This window comes from Odontesthes bonariensis, chromosome 15 (genome assembly GCF_027942865.1).
Source record: "Odontesthes bonariensis isolate fOdoBon6 chromosome 15, fOdoBon6.hap1, whole genome shotgun sequence".
Classification (NCBI taxonomy): Eukaryota; Metazoa; Chordata; class Actinopteri; order Atheriniformes; family Atherinopsidae; genus Odontesthes; species Odontesthes bonariensis.
The window spans coordinates 21,611,987-21,633,744 of NC_134520.1; the positions used below are offsets into that span (position 1 = coordinate 21,611,987).

The following is a 21,758-nucleotide window of genomic DNA, read 5'->3' on the forward strand; positions in this document are numbered from 1 at the left end:
TTAGGGAACCAATCACAGAACGGGGGGGGGGGGCAGCAAGACGAATGACGTCTATGCACGACACCGAAGCTTGTAGAGTGTTAATCCAACATGGCAGCGGACACAACGTTACCGTTCGATGCAGCCTTAGAAAATGTTTTAAGTAGCTTAGAATGCAACTTTAATTCTAAAAAAGAGCAACACGTCTTCTTCTTCCTTGTCGAATTTCTGTCGCTCTACATACGTCATCTGGTATAAGTGATACAATTGGCTATGAATCGCGCGCAAAGCAGCATGGGAAGAACCAGACGCCATTTGATAGACATTCGTAGCGTCCAATAAACGGCTCTAGGCATTCGTAAACCACGCCTCAAATACGAGAAAATGCACACCTAGTTCCCAGACCACCATCTCATCGAGATGTGGACGCGTCGGCCAGGCTAGAGCAATCCACCTCTGCCCCCACAACCTCCAACCTTTGGTTGCCTCGGTTTGACACACACCAGCGATGTTCTGGGTGAAAATGTGTTTTAATAGACACAGATGAAATATTTATGTGTTTTAGCATTTTGTTTCAGCAAAAACAACTGTTTTGCCTATACATGGCCATTATCAATTATGCAGAGCTTTAGCTGTCATGAGTTATTAGGATTCGTTTTTCTAGATTTCAGATGTTGACATCAGGTATGGTATGCATTTGATTGTGTAGAAAAAATGTAACTCACAACAGTACGGTTAAATTGTTTTACACTCTTGTTTTTACAGTTTTACGCAAAAAGAGCAACATAAAGCTATGAGTACACAAAGACACACTCGTGTACAATCCCATGTCATTACAAGAATCTTGACCAGCAGTATTCCTCTCACGCAGAGTTAGTATGATTAGCCTATGAGAGCAAACAATGGTATCTGTTCATTTTATTTTCAGAGGCTGAATGATCACAAAGCTTATCCTCTGTATCCAGCTCAAAGTGCTTCATTTCCTCTGCTTTCCCACGTCTGATAGGCACCACAATGCATGTGACTTTGGTGAACCAACTGTCTGATGCACTGAAACTCTGCTGATCTCGCCTGTTTAGTGGAGCTGCTAATGTTTCACGGGCAATTTTCACATAAACAGTTTTCTGACACAATTGTTGTATGTAATATAACCTCAGAGGATGGTTCTTGTGACAGTTGAGATGCACTGTTGAAGCTTAGGGCATCTCTCGGCTGGCCCTTTGTCACCATGGTGCCACTGCTCACATGACAGAGTGTGCTCTCATGTTATGGCCAGATGAACCTCTGTTCAGATCTGCTCTGATTACCCACTGCACCTGAAAGTCTACATTGCTACGTCACATTTAAGAGATTACCGATTCATTGTTGTGAACTCAGTGGCTGTGCCTGATAAATGATTAGTTACACACAAATGGACACAAATGTGCACAATATGCATTAATTAATACATATCTCCAATATGTTTATGTCTATTTATCATAGGTATTCTTAGAAAATAGCCATGACACTCAAATGCACAAGAGAAGTACACACACAGAATCTAATACCATTTAATGCATTTGCTTCAGGGATTGCTATTGCTTTGTTTTTGACAGAAGCACCTGCAATGCCTTTGTCTGTTTTTGTGTGTTTGTTCAAAAAGTATTTGCATATGCATGAAAGATTTTGTGAGGTTGTTTGTCAGCTGTCTGGGACTCTTCAAGGCATTTCTAGTGGAGGAAAAGGGGGCAGTTTGCAGTAGCAGACCACAGAATGAAATGAAGGAAACGGGAAGGAAATGACGAAGGCTTGCTCTGTGAGACTGCAAAACTGCCACTCTTTTATTTTTGCCATCCTGTATGGAAACCTGGACTCGCATAAAGACACACACATACACAACCTGTTGTTGTTGACTGTGAGAAGAAGAAGAAAAAAAAGCATAATCTGAGACACAGGATGATAAACACTAAGCTTAGAGAATAAAGACAGAGAAAGAGGACACATACAGAGGGAAAAGGCGAAGACAAAAAAAAAAGTCAGGCTGAACTACAAAAGACAGATTGAGAAAGAGGTTGGCTGATTAAAAAAAGAAGAACAACTTCACAGAAAAAGTTTGATGTTCGCTTGTTGTAATCCCCAGACTTTTGCTACAAAGTAGGTATTTTCAGAGTAGTTTTTCTTCATTTCAGTGATCATTTTGTCAGTCAACATCCCACTGTTCAAACATATGTGACAGCTGAGCTTCTCTCAGACGCCAAGTAAAGCATTTCTGCACATTAGCTTCGAGAGAGAGAGCATGCATAGGAAGCCAATTATTCCACACTGATAACCCACAGATCAGCAAGCAAGGGTGGCGACAAAAACATCTCTATTGCCGCCACAACACGACAAGCCTGGCTCAAACAGGACCTGGGCATGTTTCCCTTTGTTTGGTTTAACCAGCCAGTAACACCACATCAGCAGCATTTCCCAGATAAATCAAAGAAAAGCCTCAAGAGTAGTTTTCCTTGACTTCGCCATCCAAGAAAAACATGATTCATCTGCAGAGGCCGACACAAAATTAAACGAGGACTGTCAAGATGTCAATGGTATGTTTGTTATCACACACACATAATCGTGCATAGATCCCTCTATGTGTGGGCACACACACTTGCATGCCAATGTTGTTTTGATTGATTTTGTCTGCCTCCACTGAATTTTCGTCATTGCTGTTGCTGAGGAAATCTACAGGATCACCTGGGCTCATGATTCAAAGGATCTGTTTCAGTTTATGGTGTGTGTACAATACATGCGTGGGTGCGCGTGTGTATTTATCTATGTTCACTTTTTGTGGTTGCAGGTATTTTGGTGCAGGAACTGTGTTCATAAGTGCTTCTCAGGTATTTACGTTTTCTCCTACTGTCCTCAAATCTATTGTTTTGTTTCATTTAAAACATTTGTTCTTTGGGTGTGGCACAAATACAGTACATTTCATTCTCTTTAGCAGTAGCAGCACTATTTGCGCTCCATGGACATTTGGAACCAGATGAAATTCCTTGACTTATGACCTTAAGGTAACTGAAAACATTTTCTTCGATTTTCAAAAGGAAGTGTCCCATCCTTTACTTTAGCAAAAGTATTAACAACACGTTTTTAAGTCGTGTTTCAGAATAAACTGGCAGAAATGGGACAATAAGAAAATGTTGGTCTTCGGGGGGTAATATGTACTTAATTATGGGATTACTTTCATATGGGACTCTAGCAAACTGGTCAGATATTCAATGTTTAACCACAGAAGTTTAAGCTTTTTTGATCGGGAGTCTGAGGATGTTTTGAAGCTAGTTTCTAATGAGCATTAATGGTGCTGTGCTTCAAAACCCTTCTGCACTGGCTTCTCTTTTGAAATTGAGTAATTAGTTCTTTTTTTGTAGTCTGTACTAAATAAAAGTTTTGAATTAAATAGGCAGTCACAAAATTTAGGAATTACAGATTTTGCTGGAACGAAAATCCTTATTACTTATATTATGTAGCATTTTCTATTATGATTATATCATTACTCATGCATCATTGTTACATGATGATTTGTCTTTAGCAATCAGTCAAGGTAGAGCTTATAAAGGCAAGTTCAGGCAACAAGATTTTCAGTGTACTTGGATAATTCTGTTGTTCACACTACATGTTGTGACTGGGAGTAATGAAGCCCTAGTGTGTTCACACCACATAAATTATCTGCAGCAGGAGGTCACACACTGCAAGATTTTTCACTAGACGTTGTCACTGAAGTTGCAATATAAAACAATTAGCTCCAGGAGGATTTTGCTCACCAGGTTGTTCTCAAAAAACTGTCAATTCCTCTACACACCCCATCTCTATTGAGTCTGTCATGATATTACACTCTGAAAACAACAAAGAGACATCGGTGCTCCCAACAACATCTCCCCAGATACCGCTCAGTTCCTTCACCCCATCTCTTGCACTCATATTGGCTGTAGCTCTTCACTCATTAAAGGTAGGGTAGGAGATCCTGGATTTTGAGTCCAGCGAAGCTGCATTTTGAAAATACACAGGTAAAAAGTCCCAACCCTTTTCTTCACTTTCCCCCCGAAGGCACGCCTCTAGAGTACATGAACGCGCACGAGCACGAAGGTGCACGAGCGCTGTTCTGACAGCAAGCATCGATCGTTGCCGTATTTAGTATTTAGTTTATGCTAACTATACGTTTAATAATGCTAGGTGCTAGCCAAGCTGGCTCTAGTTTAGCTTCCTGCCAAGCTTCTGGACGCGTAATTCGTTCACGGAGCAGGGTACGCGCACAGGGGGAAGGAGGGGGAGGGAGGAGCAGATTGCAGTTTGATAGACGGCATCAGTATCCAATCATTGTGAACGGTCCGTTCACAATGATTGGATACTGTTTTTCCTAGATTGTACGTTCTAGAGGCCACTAAAACTTTTCATATTTGTGTCAAAACTTTTAATTAATTGGTTGCAATGGGGGTGTGAAGAGTATTTCAAGCAATATGTAAAAAAATGTTCCAGAAAAAGATCCCCTACCCTGCCTTTAACTCCTCCCCTGCCGACTGCTTCAGTATAAGACATGTAAAAAATGTTTTTATGTATTTGAAGTCTGGGATGAAACTGCACACCTAGCAAACAGTGCCTCTGAAGCATTGATAAATGGCGACTAATGAGTGCTGATCAAACCTGGGTTTGCCTCAACTCTGGACCATTTTACTGTGACTGCAAATTTTTGTCTACCATGTGGAAATAGAGCTTGAAATCTTGCACTGTGAGCAAGTAATCATGGTTTCTATTGTAGATTAATTTGTTGATGGTGTTTGGTCTGTAAATCTTCTTGTAAAAGGCAGTAATACCATCAAAATGGTCAGTAAAATAGCTGTCAATTTTCCGGTAACTAACTAAATTGATCAATCGACTAATTGTTTTGGCTGTGCTAACAGTTATAAATATCAGGATAGTTTCTGCATATATATTCTGTGCGTAAAAATCTTCATTTATACAGATGATAGCAACTAAAACTGTCAAATAAATGTAGTTAAGTACCTGTTCTTTACCACATTTCAGTGTCTAAATGTATTAAGTTACATTCCATCTTTGACCCACAGATAAACTGACACACTTGTGTAGAGATGCCTGATGGTACCTGCTGTGTGTGTCCTCTAACACTGTTGCTCATTGAAGAGAAATTTACCTCCCGCTGTTAGTTAATAAAAGACAAAGTCCAGCCTTTTAATGAAAACTTGCTGATCTAAGCATGTGATGTCAGGTTGTTCTTTTACAGGAAAAAAAACCCTGCTGAATGGAAAAGGAGAGGTTTTATGTTCTTAGCTGCTGCAACAGGGGGATAAAACGAAGAATGACTTTTTAGCTGCAGTAACAACAATGACGACCAATATCTCTGAGAAAACATGGAAACTGCAGCAATGATGTGCAGTGGAGACAGTGTTTAAGACCAACATACCCAGGGGTCACATTTCATGTTCTGCCACGTTAGGGCTCACCCTCGGGTAAACCAACGGACAAAGTGAGCATAGCGACAGTCAAGGACACTGCGTGTTTCCTAGACTGTGTATGGCTCATTAGACCAGATGACATCTTAATTCCATGGAGACAGCGTTGTGCACAGGGTGGGTTGAGATTACGGTCTGGCCATGGAAGTCCAGCAAGGTTGCTCTGTTGTCTGCTGCAGCTCATGCCCTGTGTCTTAAGAGGCTTTAACAGGCTTGGAAGAGATGAGCTGCCATCTGGCTAAATCCTCAGTAGCCAGTCACACATGTTTGGATGGGAATATATTGACATCGCTGATGTGTTGTGATGCTTCCTGAGGATGTTTAATCTGTTTCAGCTTTGAGAATGACAGCTCTATAGTTTAAAATATGTGCGCACTTGGATAAGCTGCACCCAAACTGTCAGTCATGCAGGAAGAAATCTGGCAGGGGGAATCCTTTTCTGATCTCTAGGGAGATCTTATTATTTATGTTCAACAACAATGTTACTTTATGATATTCTTGTGCAGTTTAAACAGAATCAGCTTTGATACCTGCAGCATATTTTCGCACTAGTATTGTTTTCATTTTTGCGGGACTCTGTGGAGTGCTTCAGACAAAGAAACAACAGACAAACATTGCTGGGATTTCTGTGAACAAAGGACTCTGTTTTGTTTACATTCCCCTCGCAGAGAGATCCGTGGTTTAAAGGGCTGAAAGCTGAGAACAGGGTGAACTGGTCAGTGCGTACCAACAACCTCATCCTAATGAGCATGTGACAGTGAACTGAAAGGGCAGTCACTTGGAAAGTGCACATTAGTAAGTCACTTAGCCCACAGTAGGGATATTCTGCAGTCAACAAATGTTTTCACGTTTCACAACTCTTACCTATTGCTGTCCTCTGAGCAATAGGGAAATTGTCTCAAATCCATATACAAAGATATCTGAATCCCAGCACCTTTGAGAGATTTTGTAGACATTAGGAGATTTAGTAGATAGTGTTAGATTAACTTTTATAAAAAGCCTAAATTTTCAGATTTAAGGTGATTTTTAAGATAGAACCCTGGTCAAATGTATGACAAAGTGCTATGATGTGCAAAATTTCTAAACCCTGAATTCATTTTTTTTTTAAGTAGTAATGACAGATCTGAACTCAACAAACTGAAAAATAAAAAATCGAGGACTTTTAATTTAAATTTCAATGATATTATTATCATTATATTGCACTGTATGCATTTAAGTATATTGTTTGTGAGTAAGAGCAGGAATAATGCATCATTTGACTGCATCATGTCATAAATTAATTAAGTCCTTTAAACCACAACCAGTGGCCGGATTTTCGATTGATTAACTTTGAGATGAGCTGTTTAAAAAATATCTGTGGCAGTTATATCATGATGTGTTAGTGAAATGTTATGAACAAGCAGCAAGCCAGAGCAATGACCATGATCAGATTTCACAGCAGCAATCTGTGCCTGTGCACAATGCCCTGCATTGAACTGATCGATGTAGAGAGGTCAGGATGTAACTATCAGTGACAGCATCTGTCTGTTATAAATCATGGATTCAATGGAAAATTTAGATTGAGTGAGTCTAACCAATGTGCTCTGAGCTCTCAAAGTGTCTCGGAAAATACGTCACTGTGCACAAAATCAAAGGACTGATGTAAAAGACTAATGATGTTTGAGAGCAATCTGTGTGGGGCTCAAAGCACAAAGTGCAGCCCTTTGGAATTTTGATTAAAAAATGTTGTGTTAAGGTGATTATTTATGAAATAGCACTGAGGAATTTTTAATAGAAGCTGAAACAGTTAGGGATCTTTATTTCAGGATATTGATACATTTGTTTATTCCTATTTGGCAGTCGTATCTGAAGCTTCTTGCCGTAGCGTTTGCATAAGTCACGGGGACACTCAGACTCACACACGCTCAAATTAAAACGAGTCCATCGAAGGTGTTGAAACTGAGAACTGAAGTGTTGGGCAATTCATCTGCTTCCTGTTTCTATATGAAACAGAAAAATTACACTTGTCAATATTTACATAGTTTTCTTGTATTTGGCCAGATCTGAAAAAGTAGGCCACAGTACGTGTTCAATAAAGCTTCTCAGAACCCACTCAGGTTACACTTCACTCAGCACTGATGGGTAAAGTCCTTTTGGATTCGGCTTTCTGCTCAGACAGTCTGTCTGTCTTAGGGTTACTCCATGATTTTGTCTCACTCCTCTGTTATTATTCCATTTCCTGCCCGTGAACGGAAAGACCAAAATAACCCTGTTGAAATCTATGGCTCTCCAGGGCCAAAGCTTTTGTGTCAGAGCAAGTGAAAAACAAGAGCAGCGGTGGCTGAATGGGACACTGCGAGATCTAGAGTTTCAAAGCCTCATGGGACTCAGCCCATGGATACAGACACAGCTCATTACACGATCAGCAGCAAAGTGTCATGGGAGACTTTGCGCATCTATGATTCACAGAGGAAATATAGTAAGCAATCTTGTCTGAGGTTGAATGATGGGTCCACTGATAAAATACTCTACAAAGTGCAAGTGGTGAACTAAAGATGTAGAGGTTTAGTTTCTGACTCAAGGAGACTGTTGGATCTCACAAATTTTTTTAAGTCTGGTTTTACAGAAATATATTGAATCACCATGACCTCTTCATATTTCATGGTCATGAAAAGTAATGGATGGAAATTGGAAATGATGCTCTTGCACCACAAACATCTTAGCTGTCAGAGTAAAATGTCTTTATGAAATGGAGATTTTTAAGCTCATGTTCAAGAGCATCGCCACACCTCAAAAATTTCCCTCTTATTGTATGTCTATAAATGCCCACCACTCCTACACACATGTTCAATCTTGTTTTTCTTTTCCTTCTTCTTCTTCTTCCTTTCCTCTGCCTCTCTCTTCTTTTTTAGATGAAAATTTCAAGCCTGCAAGCTGTACTGATCCCCACAAATCATTGAAGGTGCAATACTTTATAGGATGTTGTGTGTCATGCTAATTAGCAAAGCATGCGAAACCAAAGTTCAAAAGAAACAAACATACCTGTAAATATCAGTATTTATGCATTTTCCACTGTCTGGATCCACATTCTCACAGTTTGGCTATCAACCTTTAGTTTTCCTAGATTTCTATTTTTCATCTAGCTAGATTTTTTTTCCTTTTAGGTCACATAATCCAGCATGCAAGCCACCGGTACATAATAATCACTGACATATATCCGACTGATTTACACAGTCTTAATAATTATTCAAAGCATTTTGCCTTTGCTTGTCTCCACCTTCAAATGCCTTGGAGAATTAAAGTAGTTCATCTGGACAGTTCACATCTATGAACGCACAGTGACACTCACACAGGACAGCTGTCATACTCCAACTTATGATGACTCTCTCTTTCTGTCTGTCTTTTCTCACACACTCAGCTGTCATCCTGGAAATGTCATCGGCAGACACCAGCACCGTGGGACGCTGTCTGCCTGTGAAGGCCACAGTCATAGCACATCACCAAGCCTAAAACAGATCTACAAAGTCCACCACAATTCTGCCTTGAAGTTCTTCTGCAGTTAATTCTATGTTGTGTGTAAATGACCTTCAGTGGTGGTTTCTGTAATTGAGGAGTGTGTTAATTACACGTTTTTGAGCCACAAATAAGTAGTGCAATGCATCCAAATCCTTCTCACCTGCTTTCAGTTCAGAGGTACAGTCTACATACACTATCTGATTATGAACTGGGGGCATGCTGGGACACGTTGCTCACAGCTACTATTGCATGAGATTCAAATATAACTTTCCATCATCAAGAGAAGGTCACAATACCTCAGTGCTCTGACGTCTCTCATGCTGCTGGCGTAATCAGATATGGGAACACACTGTCAGCTCTTGCGCTTACCCAGCTCCTCTCATGCATTATAGACAAAGAGATTTAATGCCTCAAAATTAAACTGTGTGGCTGCCTAGCACTAGCTGTAATCTGGTACAGTGATGGCCTGTGGCGCCGTTTAACTGGTAGATAATTCGGAAGCTCTGCTCCTCTGCCTCTGTGTCAGGCCAGACTCTGACTGTCAGACCCAATGTCTGTTTGTCTGGGAATAGCTGAGTTTAACTTATAACTGTTTTTGTTGCCGCTAACTCAATAAATTGGAACTCGGTTAACTTTGATGATGTCCCATTATGTGTTGATATTGGAAACTATTACACAGCAACAGTATTTACTCCAACCCAGTCTCATAACAAAATGGGGGAAATTTACTTTGGTCCACAGAACAAATTGTTACAGTTTCAAAATGATGGGTTAAAAAATGGCTAATGACTATTATTTCTTTATTTATTTATTATCACATGCCATATTTTTCACCATCCTTTTACTTTCCTACTTGCTCAAAACAAAAGGTATATTTCTTTAATGATGATGATGATTTTTCACAGAGAAAAAAATCTTTCATCTGTCCAATCCTTAATATATTTTTGTTTTACACAGCTTGGTTTCTGTACCGGACAGACAACGATGATCTCGAACATGTGACATTTTGCTTGAGACTCACATGTCTGACAGTAGGTCAAGCAAACACCTGAGTATTTGTTCAAGGAAAAGTGAACGTGACCAGTGAATGTCAAAAAGCCTCTGTAAAGAAACTTTTATCGGTCAGGAACTTTGCTTTCTTCCTCGACAGCTTGAAAACGTCTTCTGCAAACACTTTTAAGCTTTTACTTGAATGAATGGGCTGGCTGCACGAGTGGCTGACAGCCAGTTAACCCTGAGAGATTGCAAGACCTCAGCTGTTGCTGCTGAGGTGGGACACAAGAAAAGATGTATGAGAATGTAGGTCAGGGCCAGACATCCACCTAGAAAAGCACCGAGTGGCCCTAAAAGGCAGCAACAGCACACAAATAGCCTGTTGTTTAATTGTTATGTTAATGTAGATGCTGATTATGTCATGTTGTCTTTGTAGTATAAGAGATAGCTTCAAGAAGCTGCAGCTGGTGTAGATATGGTATCACACCACAAGAGGAAGAAAAATTAGTTGTGTGGGTTTCTGTGCTCTGTTCCCGTTTTAGCTCTGCATCTCAGCGTGTTTGACAAGCCACAAATAAGCCAGTTTCTATTCATAGAGTGTGTGTGTGTGTGTGTGTGTGTGTGTGTGTGTGTGCACCTGAAGGCACATCAATTCATAATGAGCTGCAGTGGAGCTTTTTATAGGACTCACCAACCACTGGCTGAAATACTTTAACCCCATCCCTCTCCATCTTATTCTAAATCAATCGTAGGAGTGCTTTTGATTTTAATGAATACCTCAACATTTCCGATGAAGCTGTATGAAATACACAATCCCTCTATATCCGTCTACAGTAAGACTGTTTCTTCCCCTTCTGTGTCTTGTTCTGTCCTGTTGGCCCAGAAACAGGACTATCGAGGTTAATATGAAAGCCATAAAGTAATCGCTGTCTCATCCAAATAAGTTTCGAGAACTGTTCCGAATGCGTGTTGGAGCTGTCTGTGAAAGGGAAGTGACAAGTTTTCCACATTTAGAGCTGCAGAAGTGGTGTCGCTGCCACCAAGTCACATACGTCACTGATCACAGGTCACATGAGGCAGCATGAGATGTGACAGTGTCTCTTTGCCTCTGTGGGTATATCACATATCGAGTATGATATGGTGACATCTAAGAGAACGGATCTTATCTTCCATTTGCTGGGGTCAAAGGGGTCATTTGAAGTCAAAGTAACACACAGCATAATGAACGCAGATGTTTCCGATTAAAAAAAACAGAGTGAATATGGATAAAAGATACTTGTACGTTGAAGTGAATGGAATGATCACATGCCTTCAGAGCTGCAGCATACAGAGTAACAGCAATGTTTTGAATCTCTGATAATCTGCGATATCTTTCTGGGCGAAGACACACAAAACAACATTATGCAATGGTGTCTATTGCAACTGCTGCCTTGTCATTAAAGGATCTGTGTGATGTTCCATCAGCCACGTCTTGTGTTGACGCCCTCATGATGTGTGGCCTGCCTGCCTTCCCTGTGGCCAGTCAGAATGAATGGGCCCTCAGTACCTTGACTAAATATCTCACATTCTGTTCCTTGAAAGCTATTTGGTTAAAAAAAAAAGGATCTTTGAGAGACTATTCGATGAAATACACATTTCAACACAGAGACTCTGGTGGCAACACCTTTAAACCTGTGATAGATACATTGTTCTCTGTGTTGTCTCTATATGACCTTTTACTAGCTTTGTCAAGCTGATCCTTGGAAGCTCTCCATGTAAATCATATTTAGTGAGAACAAAAATTTCAACAGACACATTCAACTTTATGAAGGTTTTTTATTGATCATTCTAGAGGTTCACATATCAAACCACATTTTATATTTCTTAAAAAATAGCATATTCATAATTAAAACTTGCTTTACATCTTAATACATGAAGGTATTTTTTCCTTTTGCACAGCAAAGATATAACATTTATGTTTCAGACAACATACCCACCAACATATATAGGAATTCCACACGACAGTGCAAAAATAAAACTAAAGAACAGTCTGTCACAGAAGCGCCCTGACAGGGAAATTAAGGGAGCTTTTTTAGACCCACCGAAACACTTAAGAACAAAACGTGCTTTTAAAACGGAATGCTGCTTTTGGATCGACATTGGCATAATTCAACAGAAAAATGCCACTTCAAGTTAGAAAAAAAAAGTTAGGTAAACAAGCTTGCAGCTGCAACAAATCCTCTTAAATAGAGGAGATGGAATTACTGCTGTGAGTCCTGAGGCGCACTGGGATTTTGTCGTCGAATCGGCCATCTCTCAAATGTGCACTTGTTTTTTCTCCCCCACTTTTTTTTGTGTGAACATAATAAAGTAACATTCAGTTGCCTTGTTATGTATCTGTGTGTGGTAGCTGTCCCAGAAGCTGATCTATTCTGGATTCCCCCAATTAGTCGTAGAGGCACAGATCTGACAAACACTCAGTTGAGGAAAACTTGCTTGCGGAGACACTGTGACTCAAAGGAATGTGTGAGAGGCGCACAAAATTGCATCAATTCAGGCAATTCCCAGCACCTTTACCTCCTCAAGACCATTGCTGAGTGGAGGGGGCTCGTGGTTGCTTTCTATGGAGGATTCACTCCCCGTGCTCTCCCCAGAGAGAAGTCTGGTGACTCTGAGGTCAGCTTTTAGAGTCTGCACGTCGTTTCCTATGCTCATCTCCCCTAAATCATTAATGATCTGCGTTAACTCGTGTTTACCGTTAGAAACACAATCACGGTCCGTGTCCAGAATGTCCTCACACTCAAAGTGCATCGCTTTCTCCTCCTCTTCCTCCCCGACCAAGTCCTCTGTGATGGAGCCCAGTTTGGGCGCGCTCCGGCTGCGCTCCACTGGAGGTTTGTAGTAACACTGTCCGTTCAGCAGCTTCCTGAGAGGGACCAACGGGATGGTCTGCTCGCCTATGAGCTGCTGCTGCTGGTGCCTGGCATCGTCCCTCCGTTTTAGTCTTTTGAACTCGGCCAGGGCTGTAGCCGAGGTCTGGTACAGAAGCAGCGCCATGGCCTTTGCCTTCTCGGGCTTGGACACCAGCACTGCGTGGCAGCGCAGCATCACCGCTTTGTGCTTCATCTCGTGCCTGTAAATCCAAGCGAAAATCTTGGGTAGCCGCGGATCTGCGACGCAGTAGGTTATCCGGTGCAGCAAGTACAAGTGTCCTGGCCTCCTGGCCTTGTCATCCACATGCACCATCCGGATGCCTTGCGAGCTGATGGTCAGCCTCATCTTGGTGCCGTTCTTGCCCATGTCGCTTTTGCCCCAGATCTTGCTCACAGCAACGTCCGTGCAGCCGTCTCCCTTGGACTGGATTGTGGTGGCATTCCCCAGGTAGAGCACCGTGTATGTGGGGTCCTCGTTGGTGATCTTCACCTTTTTCCTCTTTGACTTGAACATGCTGCCCACCCTGTTGAGTGCGCTTTCAGGGCAGGACTTGGCGAAAGAGGTGAGCGCAGAGTAGTTGAGACTCACCGCATAGCCCTTCTGTTTGGACTGCTTGTCTTCCTCGATCAGATCGAACTTGTTCTTCTTCCAAGGCAGCATTGTATTGCTGTTTACACTCAACAGCAACACTGAGAGAGAGAGAGAAAACTTTTTATTACTAAATCCTAGAAGCGTTTAGTGCCTGTCAGGTCATTTATATGCTACTATTTGGGAACTAAACGCTAAGACACCGTACTTCATCTGTCCATCCTCTTAAAGTCTCTGTCCATCGTAGGATTTCCGATCTTATATTGCAGTGCGGAGTGCAATCTTGTGTTGAGGTGCGGGCTCATATATTTATACACAGGGAGAAACCATTTCAGCCTGACTGTAGGGGGGGCTGAACCAACGTTTGATTTTTGTTTCTGTATGCATCTGAATTAAGATATGACTACAAAATGTCCGAAGACATAAACATGGAATATTCTGTACAGGTTAAATGCAACAATTGAGAACAAAATCGTTAGGAATCTGGAAATGGACATTTTCATGTTTCTTAACAGTACGGAGAAATCCCAAATATTGCTAAAAAGCTGCATTCATGTTGTCTTCTATAGGCTACTGAGTGACAAAGAGACACAGACTTTATGTTATTATTATTATATATCAGTTTAATATACACTGAAAAAAAACTATATTTCAGATCTTTAGTGGGTAGTTTTTTTTAAATCATATCTCTACATAAAATATTTTACAATTTGTTGCTATTTTTAAAAGTCAAATTCTTTATTCGAAATTAGACATCAGTGCAGCTTCATGAATGAAATCAACCAAATCAACATTCAATAATCTTAAACCACCTCACCAATAAATGGCCTAAATCAGCTGGATGGAGACTAACATTAGTTTAAGTGGAAGTGGACTTGGCTGTAGCCACATGATGATTTATGCTGCCATCGTCTGGTTGTTGCTTGAAGCGCGTTTGTTACGTTTGTGTGACGGTAGGATGGGAAAAAAGCAAACTACTTTCAAGCAAATTGTCCCAAACAATTGCTCTAATGAGCATATTCGTGTCTGCCTGCACTCATCAACAACTGATGACCCTATTTACATAAAAATGTTGCGCATTAGGAACGTTCCTCTTCATTTCACCTGTTTCGTCAGAGCACATTTAATAGCTGTACATGCAACTGGGATGTACCACCATAGTTACTCCGCCTACAATAAGTTTGGTTAGTAAAAAACCCAAGGAACATTAGAAATTCTTACCGTGGCGTTCTTTTTAATAGATTAACTACCTGTTTATTAATCTAATGCGCCGTTAATATCTTACGCAGCCGGGAAATTAATAACCCGGATGTGTGATCTGAGTGGTTTGTTCCCACTTCCGTCTCTGACGACAACAACGCTGTGCACATGGAATACGCTTGTTAGCGACGGAGAGCTCAGTTTTTACACCAGTCAGTGTAGTATTTCTGTGGTGTTTTGCTGTAACCTCAGAGGTGGTTATGGGGAAGAAGAAACCCGGCGGTGGTGCAGGAGGACTCGGCAGATCTCTGATAAAGGAGAGACTCCAGGCTGGCCGAGGAACCAAGAGGAACGACTCGTGGGTATGACATGGCCTGAACTAATTTTCTACTAGTTTAAAGTAAGCATGTGCCAGACCGTTTTGAGAAGATTATCTATAGGCAGTGTTTGTCATATAATCGTACAACATTATGAAGAGCATGTGCTGAGCTCGCTATTATTGCTCACGCAGTGTTTTGGAATTAAACTATTAATGGGAATAAACAACCAGAAAAGCTTCTTGCTGTCAATGAAACACGGTATGTCTCTTCGAGAGTCAGTTTCCTTCTGGAGAGGCTTTTCCAGAGCACGCTAATGTTTCATTAGTCAGTGGAGCAGACCTCAGCTGACTCTTGTATCGCTTCTCCAGCTCCACACCAGTGAACTGAATGATGGCTATGACTGGGGGCGGCTGAACCTGCAGTCAGTGACAGAACAAAATTCTATGGATGACTTTCTTGCTACTGCTGAAATGGCAGGAACGGAGTTTGTTGCAGGTAAGAAAAATGAGTTGATTGATTAGTTTTTATGAAATAAAAACATGTGGATTGGGACGAATAATTATGTATACGTTTCACTTACCATGAAGTGCTGTATTCAAAGCCTCAACAGTTGTAGTTTTGTAGCTCGAAGTACAATCTCGACTGTAAAGTGCCACTGTTGTACATCTATTGACTGTTATTTCCCAGACGTGAGTCCAAATTAAGTATTTTCTCGCACAGCTTCCCTTTTTCTGCTGGGATGTGTGACTGGTTTGTTGTTTCTTTGTGCTTTTAGAGAAACTCAACATCAAGTTTGTGCCAGCTGAAGCCAGAGCAGGCTTATTGACAGCTGAGGAGAAAACCAGGTTGAAGCAGCTTCACGAAGAAAACAAGCATTTTCTCAGAATACCTCGACGGTATGTTGATCAGTTCTATTCAATTTGGCAGCATTTAAGTATGCTTTGCATCCTAAAGTGTTGTCTCTCTTTGTGTTTCAAGTCCCCACTGGGATGAAAGCACCAGTCCAGATGCCCTTCAGCAGGCAGAAAAGGACAGCTTCTTGAAGTGGAGACGAGAGCTTGCACAGTATGTCATGCTCAGATCATGTTAGTTTTGTAACTAAGAAGCAATAAGGCAATGCAGACATTTCTATTACATGTTAAGAAACAAACGTTTTGTTTACAGCGAAAGATTTGGTACATTTTCCCACGTAGTGCTTATCTGTCAGTAATCTAACGGTTTTATTTCCAAAGACTGGAAGAGGAGCAGAAGTTGATTCTAACCCCGTTCGAGAGGAACCTTGAATTTTGGAGACAGCTGTGGAGAGTGATCGAAAGGAGGTAAAACTAAAAGAGCTATACTGTGCTGTCAGTTTACATCTGTCCTTAGTTGAGGGATATGTTCTTTTTCTGAGATGCCAAAAGCAAAACCGTTGTTTGTTTTGTTTTTTTCCTCAGTGATGTCGTTGCTCAGATTGTTGATGCCAGAAATCCTTTGCTGTTCAGATGTGTTGATCTGGTAAGTTAATATTTTCTATGGAAACAAGCTGCCTCTTCTCGTGTTACACAGTGACAGACAGGCCTGCAATGGGTTTCGGTTTTGTGTGTTCTTGGATGCTCTTACTTTTGGTTTTGAGTTTTTTTTTTTTAATTAACCAAGTTTTTTCTAACATCCTGAATATAACTGATGCTGAATAAGTAAAATAATAATTTTGAAGAACTTTAATTGATAAACACCCTTTCATTGTGAGTGACTTGCTGCCCGTAATCAAATAAAATACTGCGTGAAGGTGAGCTTTCAATTTCTGTTCCAGTGACTGTAACACTTCTCTCCTGTTGTTTGCCACCAGGAGGCATATGTGAAAGAGGTCTCACCGAATAAGGTGAACATGATTTTGGTGAATAAGGCAGACCTGCTCACCAGGGAGCAGAGACGACTCTGGGCCAGGTACTTTGAGAAAGAGGGGCTTAGGGCAGTTTTCTGGTCTGCCCTGGCTGAGAGCGACAGGCTGGATGCAGAGGAGAAGGTGAGGAGGTGGAGGCTCAATTTTGAGACGAATAATGTTACATCCTCTGAAACAGGTGTATGTCATCAGACTGTTGTCAATGATATGACTTTCCACTGCTTTTAAACCCAGCAGCCAAAGTGTGAAACATTTCTTCTCACAGGGCATGGAAGTGAATGACCCAGAATCCGATCCGTCCTCCTCCGATCCAGAAGACGGCTCCCCACGTAATGAAGACTTGAGTCAGGAAGGGGAGGATGGAGGGGAAGAAGGAGAGGAGAGTGACGTAGAGGAGGAGCAGCATATTAGAGTAACGGTTGATGAGGAGGACTGGCACACTTGTTCAGAAGATGAGGAGGAAGCAGAGGGAGGCGGTGCCGGCTCATCCAGTAAATCCTTCCACAACTCCAGCCGGCTGCTGCACAAAGATGAGCTGCTGAATATGTTTAAAGCTGTACATAATGGCACCACGTGTAAAGAAGAACAGCTGACAGTGGGACTGGTGGGTAAACACTTCAATGCATGCAGTGATACAGTCACCCTGTGAGTTTTTAACTATTAGTTTGTTCATTCATATTGAGTGAAAACACAGGAATCAGTTGGTCCTGAGAGGCTAATCTACTTCAGGAGGTCCACACTTTGGACAGAAATGAAAAGGAATTACTTTCTGTTTGTATTCACCAGGTTGGGTATCCAAATGTGGGAAAGAGCTCCACCATTAACACTATTATGAGGAACAAGAAGGTGTCTGTTTCAGCCACTCCTGGACACACTAAGCACTTTCAGGTAGAACTCTTCTTGCCACATAAATTCATCTTGTAGATTCCATCAGAAAAAAAGCTTAAAGTATTGTTTTTGTCCTTTTCTTGACATGTATCACAGACTCTCTATGTGGAGCCGGGCCTGTGTCTTTGCGACTGTCCAGGTCTGGTCATGCCCTCCTTTGTTTCTACCAAAGCTGAGATGATTTGTTCAGGAATTCTCCCCATTGACCAGATGAGAGATCATGTACCTGCAGTGTCTCTTATATCCTTTTTTGGAAACATAAAAACTAGTGTGCTCCTGTTATTATTTTTAATTTTATTTAATTTTATATATATATTTTTTTGGGGGGGGGGGCTTTTTATGCCTTTATTAGATAGGACAGTGTAGAGAGACAGGAAGCAGGGGACAGAGAGAGGGGGAACACCAGAAGGTACTTTGACAAAGATGGCCTTAAGTCCTTAATGAATAAGTTACATTTGCCAGACAATCCCTCGACTTGTATTGGAAGGCACATACGGCATCAACATCATCAGACCGCGAGAAGATGAAGACCCTGACAGGCCCCCCACCTCTGAAGAGATGCTGATGGCATATGGATGTGAGGCTGCCAAGCATTCGTAGTGTTTCTGTTGGATATTAACAAAAAAATATGCCAATTTCATTTTTCTTTTTTTTTAAATATTGTTTCACAAGTTGAGTTGCATAAAGTTTATTGTTCTGTCTTTCCCTCTGTTTCAGACATGAGAGGTTTCATGACAGCACACGGCCAGCCTGATCAGCCCAGGTCATCCCGGTACATCCTGAAGGATTATGTTTGTGTAAGTTTTCAGTTGTGTTGATTGTTGGTGCAGGTGCCACAATGTCAAGACGTCAGACAGGGCTTCAGGGCCTCTGCACGCAATACCTAACTGTTGAGGAAATCTCTTTCAGTTGATGAATAAGATATTTCTGTCATGACCAGATGAACTAAGTAAGAAAAAAAAGGGATTTTTATCCTCTTGCAAATCTGCAACATTACACAACAGTGCAGACATTACATTACATTACGGTCATTTTTCAGACTCTTTTATCCAAAGCGACTTACAATAAGTGTGTTCCACATCGGTAGGCAAAAGAACTTCAGGTCACAAGAAATCATAAGTGCATTTCCTTCCAAAGCCAAACAGCTAAGAGCATAACTAGTGCTAGAGTAAGTGCGGTAAGTTAGGTACCTAGACAAATGGGAAGACATTTTAAAAAACAAAGACAATTTAGGAAACAAATAAGTGCGTAAGGAGCTAGGACGAAACAGGTGATGTCCTAAGAGGGCGGATCAGGGTAGTGTTTCCTGAAGTGAAGGACTTCAGTTGTGTATCTTTTTAGTCCATTCATGAAGTGTAATTCTTCTGCAGTTTATGTTGTATCATGTAAAATGTCCATTTGGGGGACGTTAACTGATTTTATTGTTAAACAAAATTAAGATATAAAACTTGAACTTAGAAGTCGAGAGAAGGACACAGCCTTTAAGATAATTTTTTTGTTCATTTTGAAGTGTGTTAGATTTCACCAAGATTGATTAAACAAAATGCCTAAATCGTGACTCAATTGTCTTTGAACCATTCTTGGCACATGGTCTCTTAAATTTACCTAAAGCAGCACATTAATTAGCCTTTATTACTGCATAACTTGACAAATGGAGGAAACGTTACATGCATGAATCACAGCACAGTGTTCATCCTCAATCGGCCATTTATTCAGGATGAATGAGAGAAATAAGACTGCATCACATTTCTGAATTATTTGCATTACATTAAAATCATTTACATTTCTCTTGTAAATCACAGCTTCAAAATGTTTAACATTTACTTTTGAGGATGAGCAGTGCAGCCCTTGAACGCCTTGCCCACTCTCCAAATGTTTACTCCTTACAGGGCAAACTTCTCTACTGCCATCCTCCCCCACACATTAATGCTGAAGACTTCCAGCCACAGCACAGCAAGTTCCTGAAAAGAGACTTGGACAACGGGGACCTTTCCACAGTGACGAATAAAAAACAGAAAATCAGAAGAATCGAAAATGTTGTTGACAAGAACTTCTTCCACCAGGTAAGAGACATCCCCGGACCTCTTGTTCGTCTGAAAAAATCCCTGTACATAATTTACAAGTTGTCACAAAGGCATCATATGTAAAGGCCCTGTCACACTGTTGCGTATGAGAGAAGCATATGAGTTGCGTATGAAAATTATCACTCATACGCTGGTATACGCTGACATACGCCAGGGGAACGTTAGGCATAGGTTGTATACGTTTCAAGCACGCTGGCATACGCTGGCATACGCTGAGGCAGAAATAAATTTTTGAACATGCTCAAAACTTTTGTGCGTATGGTTAATACGCTAAGCATACACTAGGCATACGCTGAATACGCTAGAGGTACGATATAGGTATGTTACTGATAGGTCGAGAACGCTGGACATAAATTGCCATATGTTGCCATGAAGGTGTACCGTACAACTAGCGTATTTATAGCCTCTGCCCGTCTGCCGCCTCCATCTCCGCAAGACGGGCGGAGATGGAGGCGGCAGGCAACCGACGATTCACGGGAGCGGTCAGGAGGAGGAGTTGGGGATCTTGATCGCTCAGAAGCATGTAACTCATCAGCTGCAGGTGCATCAGGCATTTCAGCAGGTTTGGGTGAGAATGATTCTTGTGTTTTTTTGCCTTTTCCTCGACCTCGGCCCAGGGCCCGGGCAAACGACGATTGCTTCTTGGGAGGCATGATCGAGATGAATGTCTCGAGAGATGTTGATAGCGCGTCGTCTACTGCAATAATGGAGCAATGTGGAAAGGCTGCTGATATAGGCGCGTTGAAACGTACGCTGGGCATGCGCAGTTCATATGCTACTCATACGCTAGTCATTCTTTATTTTCAAGGACTTTTCGTGCGTATGAAAATTATATTATTAATTTTCATACGCAACTCATACGCTTCTCTCATACGCAACAGTGTGACAGGGCCATAAGCGTGACTGCAACAGAGGGGCGATTTATGATTGAATTAAATGTTGGTGGACTTTTCTTTGTAGGAGAATGTGCGGGCGCTCACCAAAGGAGTTCAGTCAGTCATGGGCTACAAACTCGGCAGTGGACCAGTCGTCCCGGGCAACTCTCAGACAGACATGGTAGCAGGCAAACCCTGGAAAAAACACAGCAACCAGAACAAGAAGGAGAAATTACGCCGGATTACCAAGCATCTGGATGCATGAAGATGTTCTGAATTCTCCGCTTTATAAATCAGATTGTATCAGATGGAATGAAAAAGTGCAGCTCATTTGTGATACCAAGGGAATTGATGCTGAGTTGTGGTGTAGGTGGACGACGGCCCCTTAATACTGCAGGTGTGGAGAGGTCTTGATTTTAACTAATGAGTTGCATTATCAATCATATAATGCTCTGGTTTGAAAAATATACTGGTGCAAAGCATTCCATCAAGAGGACCACCATGACAGCAGCGGACCTACTCAACATCCAGAATGTTTTAAATTTACAGCGATTAGAAATAAAGTTCAAAGACATGGCACACAGTCTTCATTAAACAGTTAAATTACTGTAGTATGCTGCCTTTATCCATATGCAAAAATTATCTATGCCACCAAATTGGGTTACAAAATAAAACAAATGTTGTCATGTTGGTGTTTAACTTCTTTTCCACATTTTTATTGTCTTAGTAACACGTCATATTTGAGAGAGAAAAGTGTATGTTTGCAAATAATTTTGAACTTTGCATCATCGTTTGAAAGCTTATGAGATGGGATGCTGGTACTTGTACTGATTCTGAGCGCCGAATCCAAATGACTCCCCCCAGTGGAAAGTGGTAAACTCAGCTGTGGAGCCAAGAGGTGGCATCTGTAACGATATAGTACAATCTGACCATAGAAAATAATAGTGAGGTCTCTTGGTAAGTACATCTATAATTGGAAGTACATCTAGTCATAACAGTTTTTCTGCTGGATTTTTTTGTTCTGCTTGTTTTCTTTTAAAAACCTCATTCAGTAA

At 41.3% G+C, this 21,758-nt stretch overlaps 2 protein-coding genes and 1 long non-coding RNA gene across 3 annotated transcripts; 2 read left to right on the forward strand and 1 right to left on the reverse strand.

Moving 5' to 3' along the window:
* The first annotated feature begins 2,479 nt into the window (after positions 1-2,479).
* Positions 2,480-9,561, forward strand: LOC142399849 (uncharacterized). Its single transcript, XR_012772889.1, has 4 exons — positions 2,480-2,546; positions 2,798-2,837; positions 2,942-3,011; positions 8,863-9,561. It is a non-coding gene; the product is annotated as an uncharacterized LOC142399849 (long non-coding RNA).
* Positions 9,562-11,748: 2,187 nt separating this feature from the next.
* On the reverse strand, positions 11,749-13,753 carry fam43a (family with sequence similarity 43 member A). The gene is made up of 2 exons (XM_075485514.1): positions 13,663-13,753; positions 11,749-13,555 (listed from the first exon to the last, which is right to left on the reverse strand). Coding segments are annotated over exons 1-2 (1,071 nt in total). The 5' UTR covers positions 13,664-13,753; the 3' UTR covers positions 11,749-12,485.
* A 1,005-nt stretch (positions 13,754-14,758) lies between these two features.
* On the forward strand, positions 14,759-21,389 carry lsg1 (large 60S subunit nuclear export GTPase 1). Its single transcript, XM_075485515.1, has 14 exons — positions 14,759-15,016; positions 15,343-15,469; positions 15,750-15,870; positions 15,953-16,039; positions 16,207-16,293; positions 16,411-16,471; positions 16,803-16,979; positions 17,122-17,460; positions 17,643-17,744; positions 17,841-17,984; positions 18,198-18,321; positions 18,462-18,541; positions 19,634-19,807; positions 20,789-21,389. The coding sequence occupies exons 1-14, from the start codon at positions 14,915-14,917 to the stop codon at positions 20,966-20,968; spliced, it is 1,905 nt and encodes a 634-aa protein (XP_075341630.1). The 5' UTR covers positions 14,759-14,914; the 3' UTR covers positions 20,969-21,389.
* The last annotated feature ends 369 nt before the right edge of the window (positions 21,390-21,758 follow it).

Bases quoted from the DNA above. Each gene is read 5' to 3' on its own strand.
- lsg1 (XM_075485515.1), top strand. From the start codon at position 14,915: ATGGGGAAGAAGAAACCCGGCGGTGGTGCAGGAGGACTCGGCAGATCT. The intron at 17,745-17,840 runs GTAGAACTCTTC...CATGTATCACAG, and splicing joins GACACACTAAGCACTTTCAG to ACTCTCTATGTGGAGCCGGG. The intron at 19,808-20,788 runs GTAAGAGACATC...TTTTCTTTGTAG, and splicing joins ACAAGAACTTCTTCCACCAG to GAGAATGTGCGGGCGCTCAC.